Here is a 14174-nt window from a genome sequence, read left to right as displayed (position 1 = left end):
TTTTAAAAGCATGCACCTGGTTTATTTCAATGCACATAGTGTATTTATGTTAATTTTATGCAATAAAAAATTTGCACCAATTTTATGAAAGTAAATACTGAATGGACCTGAAAATGTCAAATGGTGTAACCGCCAATTGCCCCAAAGAATGAGAAATATTAAATATTTTATCCACCTTATAGCATATAAGAGTAATCATCATCAAAAAAAAAAAAAAAAAATAGTTTTAATATTTATATAATATCATTTTATTAGTTATTTCTAAATGTAAATTTGAATGTTTTTTGTAATATTTGTCCTGACCTATGCTGAAAACAGCTCTGTTTTCTAAATAATCTTTGACAAATTATGTAAAAATGTATGCAAAAAAATCATATTACACTAAACTAGATGATTATATTTTATTCCACACTTTTTATGAATATATTTATATTTTCATTTAAAAATACTAGTTACACCACATTGACATTTTGCAATTATCCCCCAAATATTCTTTCAAAATAAAATAAAATAAAACAAAAAAATGTAGGTCCTCAAAAAAGAAAATGCATGCAAGTAATCTGCAAATTTATTTTGAAATTGTAACCCCTTTACAATTTAATTGAACCATATGGACACAAAATAATTACTGTCACGTCATTGACCCTATATTTTAATATACAAAACAAATGAATAGAAAAACAAAACACACATTAACACATACACTGGCTAGTTTTATAAGTTAAAAATATTTTGTTGATCTCTTGTTTTTAATGAATCAAGTAATTTTTTGTCAATTCTTTGTAAATTTTTGACAAATCTTAAAGCTCAGTTTCAGTTTATACTTCATGCACAAATGCACAAAACATTAAAGGAATAGTCAATTTTCTTAAAGAAAAATCCAGATAATTTACTCACCACAATGTCATCCAAAATGTTGATGTCTTTCTTTGTTCAGTTGAGAAGAAATTATGTTTTTTGAGGAAAACATTGCAGGATTTTTCTCATTTTAATGGACTTTAATAGAGCCCAACATGTAATACTTAACTCAACACTTAACAGTTTTTTTCAACGGAGTTTCAAAGGACTATAAACGATCCCAAACGAGGCGTAAGGGTCTTATCTAGCAAAACGATTGTCATTTTTGACAAGAAAAAAAAATTGCACTTTTAAACCACAACTTCTCGTCTAGATCCGGTCGTGATGCGCCAGTGTGACCCCAAGCAATACGTCATGACGTCAAGAGGTCACAGAGGACGAATGCGAAACTCCGCCCCAGTGTTTACAAGTGTGTTGATAGAGGACCGTTCCTATGTTGTTGTATGTGGAATGATACTAATTAATGTCTTTGTGTCAGTTTAATGTTTACAGTGGTCCGCAAATGTGTGTTTTATATATGTAACACGTGACCTCCCTACGTCACTACGCATTTACGTTAGGTCACGCTGGACCGGACCTAGACGAAAAGTTGTGGTTTAAAAGAGCATATTTTTTATTTTTCTTGTCAAAAATGACAATCGTTCTGCTAGATAAGACCCTTATGTCTCGTTTGGGATCGTTTAGAGTCCTTTGAAACTTCTGATGTTGTTGTGTGTCGAATGATACTAATTAATGTTTTTGTGTCAGTTTATTGTTTAAAAAGGTCCACAACGTTTCATATATGTAACACGTGACCTTTCCACGGCATTGCGCAATTACGCGAGGTTGCGCTGGCTCATCACAGGACAGGAGGAAGACGAGAAGTTATGATATAAAAGTGCATATTTTTTATTTTTCTTGCCAAAAATGACAATCGTTTCGCTAGATAAGCCCCTTTTGCCTAGTTTAGAGTCCTTTGAAACTGCAATTTAAACTGCATTAAAACTTTTAAGTGTTGGGGTCCATTAAAGTCCATTAAAATGAGAAAAATCCTGCAATGTTTTCCTCAAAAAACATAATTTCGACTCGACTGAACAAAGAAAGACATCAACATTTTGGATGACATGGTGGTGAGTAAATTATGTGGATTTTTCTTTTAAGAAAATGGAATATTCCTTTAATACAAATGTTTGAATACATTTTAATAATAATTTAAGTTGAACATCACTTGACCATATTTCATTAATAGCTGAATTGCTGGTAAATTAAATACTTTCCAGCACGACAGTCTCATATTTCTTTACTAAAATTGAAGCACATTATTTTGACTGTCTAAAGAACAGGATTTTGCTACAGTTTAAGGTCTGTGCCTAAAGACACAGGAATTTGATCCTTTCCAAGAAAAACTTACTACTGAACCTTAGAAAAGTATGAAGAATTATTATTATTTTTTTGCATAGCACCGTTCAATTTTTTAATAGCAGCGCAACAGAGACATAAGGTTTACACATAAGCTCAGAAAAATTACACCCCCTTAAATTAGCTGACAAATTTCACAACACCACTTTTTCCTATTTTTTCCTAATTTCCTATTAATTTCATCAGTAAGTCATGACCTCCGTTCACGCAAGGAGCCTTTTAAAGGAGACACGACTTTTGTCCTCAGAGGTCATACGGTGCTTAATGCAACTTATGCAGTCTGGCGAGAGAAAATGAGGCGAGAGGAGACAATGAGGAGTAATTTACACTCATCTCAACCACTGTTAACGGAATAATTCAGCACTACACACCGAGGGCTCTTCACCTCCTCAGCCGCAAACAAACTGATTGACTTTATTACATCACCGCTGAGGAAACCATGGAAACCTATAATCATCCTATCAAACCTTTCCCCTCTGAAAGGGCCGCGTGCTGATAGGCAGTCAGAAGTGCTGGTAGCGATTATGCTAATCAGGTGAGAAAACAGCCTGCGTGTCAACAATTATTGTAATGAAGCATGAAAAATTCAGTGTTATAACAACCATAACTTTCATTTTATTGGCTAGCGTACGGCACAGGCAGTAAAACAGGCTGAGCGAGGGAAACAAAGGACTGAAATGAAGTGCATTTTGTGCAAATAAAAACAAAAGACTGATTGGTGGATACACACTCTTAAAAATAAAGGTTCCTAAAGGTTCTTTGTCAAGCTGAATGGTCCCATAAAGACCCTTTAACATCCAGAGAACCATTCTGTTGCATTAAAGTTTTTTTTTTTTTTTGCGGTGGAAACTCGAATGGTTTGACTTAAAAGATTCTTCGGGAAAAAAAAAAAATCTATGGCATCGCTGCAAAAAGCTTTTCAAGCACCTTTTCACAGAATCTAAAGTAAATTAGCTTGAAAATGTTTTATGTGCAACATTATGTGCAAAGACAATTACATTTTTATGTAGTTTAAAAACCAACACAAATGCTGGGTGTAGATGGTTGCTTACTATCCTTTACGACAGTCTCGTCTCATGTGCATATTTTAAAGTCTGTCAGGTGAAAACCCCAATTGCTTAGAAAAGTAACCGCATCTCCTCACGTAATAACTTAAGACACCATTCAAATCTGTAGGGCAGACTGCGGAGGATGCATTATACACTTATATTTATTATTTAGGCTTAGGGGGGTTGGACAAATCATCCCACACATAAATGATGCATGCAACAACACATGTTAGCAAAATAAAGCATGAAAAAAGCATCAATATTCTGTAAAGCTGCTTTGGAAGGATGCAAAATTGTGAAAAGCATTCAAGAAATAAATTTTGACAAACTCTATAACTTATTCCACTATTTTAATGTTTGCCAGCAATGCTTTGTGAGTTGTCTCTCTTAATAACAGTTAAGGTTTTTACTCTTTCAGGTGGGGTGGGCACCCACCCTTCTCCAGAAACCTCTAAACGATGTACTAGTTTATCCACAAAAATCCAATTTGCTTCCCGGCGGGAGCAACGGATCTTTGTTATTTCTGTGCTGCTGTGTGTGTGCGTGTCTGAACTGAGAGGCTATTTGTGTTTGATGGGGCTGATGTGTGCAAATGCCGCTAGAGAAAAGCCGCTAGAGTCAACAATCTTTGTAACTAATGAAAATATAGAGACTTCAGTAATATTGGACATTAGTCACACGTAACTGTGTCTCGGCACACAGAGTTTGAGACGGTCGGCCCAGACGGGGATTCCGCACACGTACAGCGTTTCCTCCTGGCACAAGGTCGGGTCAGACTGAACACCAGAGCAATTATAACTCTACCCTGTCTGCCTTCACGCTGTATCTCTTTCTGTTTCTACTGTACTGTATGTGCAGGTCATTCTACCTCTATGGGATATATTTAAGATAGTACACACTTAAAAATAAAAGTACTAAAATGATGCCATAGGAGAACCATTTTTGGTTCGCCAAAGAACCAATTACTATTTTCATAGCCGGTGTTGGGGAAGCTTTAGTTAGATAAGCTACAAGCTACTTATCAGTAAAAGTAGTTAAACTACTAACCATCTGAAAAAGCTATTAAAAAATAGCTAGTTACAATAAATCTACTTTGATTTTTGTACAATGACATCATATTATAAATAACTCAATATAATTGTTAATGAAGAATGTTTAAAGAAAATGATTTGGGTTTATCATACAATTATGATTTCAGTATGTTTTAGTGTGAACTACACAATGGGCTACTCAAATATTTATCTCAAACTGCAGTCTTTAAAATTGACACTAAATAGGCATAAAAAAAGTAAAAAATAGAGGGCATAAAAATGTTTGGAATGACTTTTAAAAACACCTTTCTTCAGCTCTTTGTGATAATAATAATGAATCGTTATTAAAAATTATTATAGGTATATAATTAAAGGAAAACATCACAGTTTTTCAATATTTTACTATGTTCTTACCTCAACTTAGACTAATTAATACATACCTATCTTTTTTCAATGTGTGCACTTAATCTTTGTACAGCGCGTCGTAAATGTGTTAGCATTTAGCCTAGCCCCATTCATTCCTTAGGATCCAAATAGGGATGAATTTAGAAGCCACCAAACACTTCCATGTTTTCCATATTTAAAGACTGTTACATGAGTAGGTACAGAAGTAAGTGTGGCACGAAATAATACGTGGTGATTTTTAGGCGGATAAAAATTTGAAAAATATTGTTTGGAGGAAAAGCACTTAGTTTGAAGCACTTCGACGTCGGCGCGCAGTAACATCATCCCTCCTGACTACTTCCACTTTCGCTCAAACTTCCGTCAATATTACTGCGCCCGAGGTCGAAGTGCTGCAAATCTAAGTGCTCTTTCACAAACAGTTTTCGACACAAACCGACAAATCTTTGGTTTGCACAAATTACATATGAACGGGGAATGGGTGATGAACAATTTGAGTTTGTGATCAAAGAAGAAAAGATAATGCTGCTGTGCTCAGTCAGTGCGCTGCTAAAAGGCATTGCGGAGGAGGCACAACATAATGTAGCATCTGGTCGCACTACACCACTACTTGCTGGAAAAAGTATTTAACTACTTGTAGTTATCTAAACATTTTGATGAGCAAAATTACCTAGGAAAATAAGTCTAGTTTTTAGATAAAAAAAAAATTTAAGCGGATTTATGCTTAAAACAAGCAAAAAATCTGCCAAAAGAATAAGAAACTTTTTCTGGAATTAAGTGTTTATGAAAAAAGTAAACTTATTGCAAGATTTTTTTTCTTATTCCATTGGCAGATTTTTTTGTTTGTTTTAAGCACTAATTTATTTAAAGTTTAAAACAAGACAAAAATACTAACTAAAAAAGTCATTTTTTGCAGTGCACAACACTGTTCAAGAAAACATTTTCTTAGTATTTCTGTCTTGTTTTCAGTAAAAATATCTAAAAATTCTTAAATAAAAATGCTTTTTTTGACGAGCAAAATGACACAAGAAAATCAGTCTAGTTTTTAGACCAAAAATATTAAATTTAAGTGCTTTTGTGCATTAAACTAGCCTAAAAAAATCTGCCAATGTGGTAAGCACATTTTTCTTGAATTCTTCTTAAATTTACTGTTTAAGAAAAATGTTCAAGATTTTTTGCTTACCCCATTGGCAGATTTTTTTTGCTTGTTTTACGCACAAAATCACTTAAATTTTATATATTTGCTCTAAAAACCAGACTTATTTTCTTGGGTCGTTTTGCTCATCAAGAAAAAGCATCTCAATTTAAGAATTTTTAGAGATTTTTACTGAAAACAAGACAAAAATACAAAGATTTTTTTTCTTAAAAATCATTTTTTGCAGTGGGCACAACACTGTTCAAGAAAACATTTTCTTAGAATTTTTGTCTTGTTTTCAGTAAAAATATCTAAAAATTCTTAAATTAAAATGCTTTTTTTGACGAGCAAAATGACACAAGAAAATAAGTCTAGTTTTTAGACCAAAAATATTAAATTTAAGTGATTTTGTGCATTAAACTAGCCTAAAAAAATAATTATAGAATTTTTTGATATTTTTACTGAAAACAAGACAAAAATACTAATAATTTTTTTCTTGAAAATATTTTTTTGCATTGCACCGTACCATACCCGAGTTCGCTTGACCCCAAAGTACGTTTCGTATTGCTAGTGTGATCACTCTGTACTGTACCAGGGTGTTTTAATGCTTAAGCCTTTCCTGGTGCAATTTTCAGAGGTGGTTTGCTTTAAATCGGGGTGGTAACCACGCCTGACTGCGAAACTTCAGCTGTCACTGTAAAACAGTGGTTCTCAAACTTTTTCAGCGTGCGCCCCCCCTTATGTATGGTGCGTTCCTTTGCGCCCCCCCAAAAGAAAATTTATGACAAATTTGTTCTAAAACATAAAAAAACATTAAATTATTCAAATTAGTGCTGTTGGTTAGTAGCCTTATTTTGTTAGGTTTAATTACACAGAATTCATGATAAATTAATGTATTTTATAAAATGTCATAAAACTGGGGCCCCCCTGGCACCATCTCGCGGCCCCCAGTTTGGGAACCACTGCTGTAAAACATTCTAAAATACACTGCAGAAATACAGCCGTGTGTCACCATATCCTAAAAGAACCCACATTATACACGCTGCGTTGATCATTCAGTTTATGACATTAAATAACCGCGAGAGAGGTTCATCGTTCCAAATAACCAAAAGGAAAATCGTTAACCCAAATGCTTTAGCAAATGACTCACTTCTTCCACATAAAATAAGAAAAAGAAATAAAAGATTAGGAAATGACTCAGAGCAAACAATATGGTAACTTCTTTCTTAAATTACAGGGGCAGACACCTCTGTCAATGTTAAATAATGTTAATGTGCTTTGTGTGAATGTGTGTCTGTGTCTGTGTGTTAAAAGGCTCCAACTTTCCAAAGTCTGCCGCATCCTATACAGTCTGCTTAAAAACAGCTAAGACGCATCTTTTCTGGTTACACTAGACAGGAACATGTTGAAAGCTTACTCTTTATATATACAGTATTTTTAAGTAACTTTTCTATTCTCTCTCCCTCTTCCAATTGGTATTTTCTTTAAACTTTGCATTGCACTTTTCATGTTATTGTCTCCCTGAGATCAATCGCTTTATTGTTTTCCTCACTGTTGTGAGTCACTTTGAATAAAAGCATCTGCTACAGTAAATGCAGATGTTTTCTCTAAATCCATCCATAAACAATAAACATATCCTGCATATCATTTTATCCCCAAAGCCTGGATCAGTATATAACATCGTTCAACCCTGATAATCATCATTTCAAGCACAACTCTGTTTACTAAAGGGCACAACGACCAAAGTAATGATCTAAATTAATTTGTCTCCATTGGGTTGTTTGTTTATGGCTGTGTATGATTGTGTATGTCAAGGTCAACGTTGATAGGCTGTCTAACACAAAAGCACCAGACACGATCCCAGCAGGCCAACGGTGACAATGACTCGACCAACCTGTTATCCCTGCTCAAAAACCATTGAGAAACACACATACACTTTATTTAAACACACTTTATGATCACCTGAGCAAGCAGACGAGTATTAAAATAATAAAAGCTTCCCCAAAGGACCCTAGCTGTCAAAGACTTTAGATTTTATTGCGCTCCTCTGAAAGCTCACACAAAGACTTAAACTCGGCTTTAAAACCAACATTCAAAGCAATCAGGAAAGTGTCTCGATGGATTCGCAGCAGTAGAAAAAATGTTACGCAGAACAGACGGGGCTCTATAGAAAGCGTGCCTATGGGGGGCCGGAGAGTTACAATACTTACAGCCGTCGTAGATGTCTGTGGGGATGTGCACAGCTGTATGGTTGTAGGAAGTGAGACGGTTCTTGAAAGATGGATCTTCTTTAAATTCAGGTCTGATGCGGTTTCTTCGTCCCTCGGTTTCATTGACGTCAAGCTGTAAGAGAAACAATTCTGATGTCACCCTATAGATAAAATACATTATTATGTCCTGAACCAGAACAAGCAGCAGACAGATGTTATCTGTCCGTCTGTCTGTCTGTCTGTCTGTCTGTCTGCCTACATTTTCTGCCTATGTGTCAGTCTGTCTGTCTGTCTACAGTGTCTGTCTGTCTGTCTGTCTGTCCACAGTATCTGTCTGTCTGTCTAAAGTTTCTGTCTGTCTGTCTGTCTGTCTGCCTGTCCTCAGTATCTGTCTGTCTGTCTTTCTGTCTAAAGTTTCTGTCTGTCTGTCTGTCTGTCCACAGTTTCTGTCTGTCCATCTGTATGTCTGTATGTCTATAGTGTCTATTTGTCTGTCTCACTGTCTACAGTTTATGTCTGTCTGTCTGTATGTCTGTCTGTCTGTCCTCAGTATCTGTCTGTCTGTCTTTCTGTCTAAAGTTTCTGTCTGTCTGTCTACAGTTTCTGCCTGTTTGTCTGTCTGTCCACAGTTTCTGTCTGTCCATCTGTATGTCTATAGTGTCTATTTGTCTGTCTCACTGTCTACAGTGTATGTCTGTCTGTCTGTCTGTCTGTCTGTCTCAATTTCTGCCCATCTACCTGTTTGTCTGCTTATTTGTCAGTCTGTCTACAGTTTCTGTCTGTCTACATTATCCGTCTGTCTGTCTGTCTAACTGTCCATCTTTATGTCTGTCTGTCTGTCTATAGTATCTATCTGTCTGTCTTCAGTTTCTGTCTGTCTGTTTGTCTTTCTGTCTACATTATCTCTCTGTCTAAAGTTTCTGTCTGCCTGTCTGTCTGTCCACAGTATCTGTCTGTCTGTCTGTCTACAGTGTCTGTCTGTCTGTCTACAGTGTCTGTCTGTCTGTCTATCTACAGTGTATGTCTATCTGCCGCCAATCTCTGCCTATCTGTCTGTCTGTCTACAGTTTCTGCCTATCTGTCTGTCTGTCTACAGTATCTTTCTGTCTGTCTGTGTGTCTGTCTGTCCACAGTATCTATCTGTCTGTCTGTCTGTCCACAGTATCTGTGTGTCTGTCTGTCTGTCTGTCTATCTACAGTGTATGTCTTTCTGCCGCCAATCTCTGCCTATCTGTCTATCTGTCTACAGTTTCTGCCTATCTGTCTGTCTGTCTACAGTATTTTTCTGTCTGTCTGTGTGTCTGTCTGTCTGTCTGTCCACAGTATATGTCTGTCTGTTTGTCTGTCTGTCTACAGTGTCTGTCTGTCTGTCTGTCTACAGTATCTATCAGCCTGCCTGTCTCTCTGTCTACAGTTTCTGCCTATCTGTCTGTCTACAGTGTCTGTCTGTCTGTCTGTCCGTCTGTCTGTCCACACTATCTGTCTGTCTGTCTGTCTGTCTACAGTGTCTGTCTGTCTGACTGTCTACAGTGTCTGTCTGTATGTCCGTCTGTCTGTCTATAGTATCTGTCTGTCTACAGTGTCTGTCTGTTCACAGTACCTGTCTGTATGTCTTTCTGTCTAAAGTTTCTGTCTGTCTGTCTACCTACAGTGTCTGTCTGTCTGTATGTCCGTCTGTCTGTCCACAATATCTGTCTGTCTGTCTGTCTACAGTGTCTGTCTGTCTGTCTGTCTACAGTGTCTGTCTGTATGTATGTCCGTCTGTCTGTCTATAGTATCTGTCTGTCTACAGTGTCTGTCTGTTCACAGTACCTGTCTGTATGTCTTTCTGTCTAAAGTTTCTGTCTGTCTGTCTACCTACAGTGTCTGTCTGTCTACAGTATCTGTCAGCCTGCCTGTCTGTCTGTCTACAGTTTCTGCCTATCTGTCTGTTTACAGTGTCTGTCTGTCTGTCTGTCTGTCTGTCTACAGTGTCTGTCTGTCTGTCTGTCTGTCTGTCTGTCTGTCTGTCTGTCTGTCTGTCTACAGTGTCTGTCTGTCTGTCTGTCTACAGTATATGTCTGTCTGTCTGTCTACAGTATATGTCTATCTGCCATCAGTCTCTGCCTATCTGTCTGTCTGTCTATAGTTTCTGCCTATTTATCTGTCTGTCTTTCTACAGTTTCTGCCAATCTGTCAGTCTACAGTATCTGTCTGTCTGTCTGTCTTTCTGTCTGTCTGTCTGTCTGTCTGTCTACAGTTTCTGCCTATTTTTCTGTCTGTCTGTCTGTCTACAGTGTCTGTCTGTCTGTCTGTCTGTCTGTCTGTCTGTCTGTCTGTCTGTCTGTCTGTATTTCTGTCTGTCTTTCTGTCTGTCTACAGTGTCTGTCTATCTGCCAACATTCTCTGCCTATCTGTCTTCAGTTTCTGCCTATATGTCTGTCTGTCTACAGTGTCTGCCAGTCAGTCTATATATCACACTGCAGTGTATTCTTAGGCTACTGTGCAGGACCTGCTCCTGCCATTTTTATTAACTACATAATTAATAAACAAAATACAAAATAAATCTAAATTCAAATACATTACAATTAACAAATATAAATATAAAAAGTGTTCAATACTTTCCTATCAGTACTTCTAAATCATTTTCTAACTATGCTTTGTACAGCCCGCATCTCTTCTACTCTTTTTTTTACACTATGTAATGTACATACTCTATGTCTAACACTTCTCTCAAAGGTCTAATTGGCAGTATGATATATAGTGCACACTGCATGCAGTATAGTGTGCCTCTGTCCTACAGAGAGCGGGTCATCTGGGGAGAAGACATTTCCGCCTTATCACTGACTGCTTTACATAACTCATAAATAATCTCACAACGACATGGTCATAACTAGACAGATGAGCACATGGTTTTTATGTGTGATATAGTAGCTGTGCCTACATAAAGCTGAGTGTGTTTGAAGAGTCATGTACTCACATTATCCTTGGCATTAAAGTAAACTATATCATCCTCCTGCGAAAAGATAAAAATGAGAAGAGCAGATAATAAACACAATCACTATAACATTAAAAAAACTGGGTAGCTGAAATCTGCATTTGCTATCATGCTCATAGAAAAAAAAGATGGTATAGTAAGGGGTCAAACCTGCAACATTTAAATTATCAGCAAAAATCTATAACTACACAACCCTGTGTCCTGAGAAAACCTTTCCATCATGCATACTGCAGAATATCCCTGCACTATACAAAGCCAATACATCAGCATCCTTTAAACAATCAAAACTGTCACAGAAAAATACTAAATATTGCATTCTAGATATAAAGATAAATGCTGAATTATTATTTACGCATTACAGAAATGCCAAATAATTGTATGCAGTACTGTGTAGAAGCACAGCGTATTTCTAAATTAACATGCTTACACATTTATAAATACTGCAAGCACAATATATCACGCATTTGCATTAATGTGAAAAAAAACATGCAAGTGTGAAAAGCATTATGCAGAGCTAAAGAAAGCTGTGCCAGTTTAGCTTTTGTGCCAGCAAAATGCGTGGTACAGATAACCTGCTGATGTTACACGGCACATCAGCGTTATCGGGGTCAGGTATTTTTTGGGCATTCAAAGCATATGGTGTGTGTCTACAGTGAAAACGAGTCCACGGAGATATGCAGAATGTGCATTCGGTGAAATCAAATCTTCAGACATCCCCCGGCAGCGTGGGGAGTGAAATTATATCTATTACGCTGCAACACGTTCCCTTCCACACACATAAACTCTGGGGTCAGACGAGGTCTCAATAAAATCCGAATATTTATTCATTTATCTACTTATTCATTTCCGATTGTTTGTTGGCATTTAATTGAATAAATCTTGAGTTCATTTAACAATGTCACGCTTCTGGCAAAGGCACCAGAGCGTTTAGGAGAGATATTAAGCTGCAGGTATTATCAATTTCAAAAATCTCCTCTGCCGCTGGTGTCTTTATTTGGCATGATCTAATTAAAATCTGCATAACACTTGATCACAGTGATTAAATATGAAGCCAGACATCTATGATTTCTTCTGCTGCTGTAAATAAACTTAAATGCGAGCCATGTATGAAAACGGATATAATCTTAAGAGCAGAATTATAGATGCGAGTCTGGCTGAGAAGCAATGCAGAGCATTAAAGTTATCTTTAAAAATGCATTGCATTTTCCTTATTATGTGCTCCAACTCTTATTTATATAAAAAAAAAACTTAATGCAAATACATTTACACACAGGCATGGTTTATCTTTGTGCACAAAACAATTTTCAAACACATAAGCAAATCAAAAGGCTTTTTAGATCTTAAAAGGTCTCACTTCTTTAGAGAGTTATATACTTTTCTATAAAGCAGCTTTGAAACAATATAGAGTATATTGTGAAAAGTGCAACACAAATAAACAAACAAACACACTTCACTCGATTTGTTTTGAAACACAACATACAAATGTGTTATTTGTGGTATAAACATTCTGTGCACCAATTCAAAATAAAGTATACAATTTTAAATAGTACTTACTTCAAACTCATCTTTCCATTCATGTTCCATTTGGAAATTCTCTGCTGCAGTTGCCAAAGTCTAAAAACAACAACAACAACAACAACAAATAATCACTTTAATCACTCAGGCACATCATCAAAGTATCTAAGACCACGATCAAAGTAGCTTTGATCATGACTTAATAAATAAAATGTAATAACAATAGACACTGTCATCATCTAACCTGATAATAATTTAACACAGTTTTGGGCCAGATTTACTAAACAGGGCAAATGGGGGGTTTGAGAAACAAACTTCCGTATTCTGCAAAAACAGGTCACATCACATCAGGTTCAGGTCTTTTGCGTGTGCTTCATTAAATAAAGAGATGTTTTACTCAAGATGCCTTTAAAGAAGCTACCAAGATAAGCACAAGTTATGTGCACTACATATACAGATTGATATTTGAAAGTTGTTTCTCACTTCTCACTATTTGGATACTAAAACACCATATTAGCGTATTAGCGCAATTTCAAAAAAGCGCAGATGGGATTGGAAATTTCTGCAGGTGATTTATTGAAAAGGCACACAAAGTACACAGGCACACAAAGAACACATCTCATTTCAATAATGACAAGCACAATTTAAGAAGGCTTTTTAAAGCAGTAAATATTGGCACAAATAGCAATAAATTGAGGAGTGCGAGACTTTTAGATCATGTTGTGTGATTCATTTAAATACTCTCCTCCCATAAATTTTGCATCTGAAAGGAAAGCTCTTAAAAATGCATATGCAATACGGCCAGTCACAAGAACAACTATGTTCATGTCAAATTTTCACTCAAGGGTTTTAGTAAATGCCAACGCAATCTCAATTCGTAAGTTACGAGGTGGCTAATTCGGATCAATTTGTACAACCACATTTGGATTTTTTTGTATTATTTGCGTTTGCATTTTTGCGTTTGCGATTAGCTTTGCCACGTCACATTTTATATGAAGTGCGTCCAATAGAATATTAGCATATTAGCGTATTAGTACAATAAAAAAAAAAACGGAAAAGGTAAGGGGAAATTTCTGCAGGTGATTTACCGAAAAGGCACATAAAGAACATCCCATTTTCATAATGACAAGCACAATTTAAGAAGGCTTCTTTGGGCGATGTAAATATTGGCACAAATAGTACTAAATTGAGGAGCAAATTGAGCGTTGCCGGGAGTTGAAAAATCTGAACTTCGGCGGATTTCCGCACCGCGTTAACCAATCAGGACCTTGCTGTAGTAGTGACGTGATAACAGGAAGCGAGCGTCTCAGCGGAGTCTCGGCGGAGTCGCAGAAGCCCCTCCCATGACTCGAATTTCTCCGTGAAAGTCTCGAATGACTTCAATTTCACTCGCGGCTTTCAAGTTCAACTAGGCGTCATGTTGTGTGTTTTAGATCATGTTGTGTGATTCATTTAAATACTCTCCTTCCATAAATTTTGCATCTGAAAGGAAAGCTCTTAAAAATGCGTATGCACTACAGCCAGTCACAAGAACAACTATGTTCACATCAAATTTTCACTCAAGGTTTTTAGTAAATGCCAACGTGATCTCAATTCGTA

General features: G+C 36.4%; 1 protein-coding gene across 1 annotated transcript in view; it reads right to left on the bottom strand.

Annotated features, from left to right (window-relative positions):
- LOC135773761 (voltage-dependent calcium channel subunit alpha-2/delta-1) overlaps window positions 1–14174 on the bottom strand; it is a 128327-nt gene that overhangs the window by 71814 nt on the left and 42339 nt on the right. The window contains exons 4-6 of the mRNA XM_065283534.1: window positions 12615–12674; window positions 11043–11078; window positions 8084–8216 (exon numbers count right to left, since the gene is read on the bottom strand). Coding sequence (XP_065139606.1) covers window positions 8084–8216; window positions 11043–11078; window positions 12615–12674 — 229 coding nt within the window. The remainder of the gene's footprint in view (window positions 1–8083; window positions 8217–11042; window positions 11079–12614; window positions 12675–14174) is intronic.

Source organism: Paramisgurnus dabryanus, chromosome 9 (genome assembly GCF_030506205.2).
Source record: "Paramisgurnus dabryanus chromosome 9, PD_genome_1.1, whole genome shotgun sequence".
Classification (NCBI taxonomy): Eukaryota; Metazoa; Chordata; class Actinopteri; order Cypriniformes; family Cobitidae; genus Paramisgurnus; species Paramisgurnus dabryanus.
This window is presented reverse-complemented; position numbering and strand designations above follow the sequence as displayed.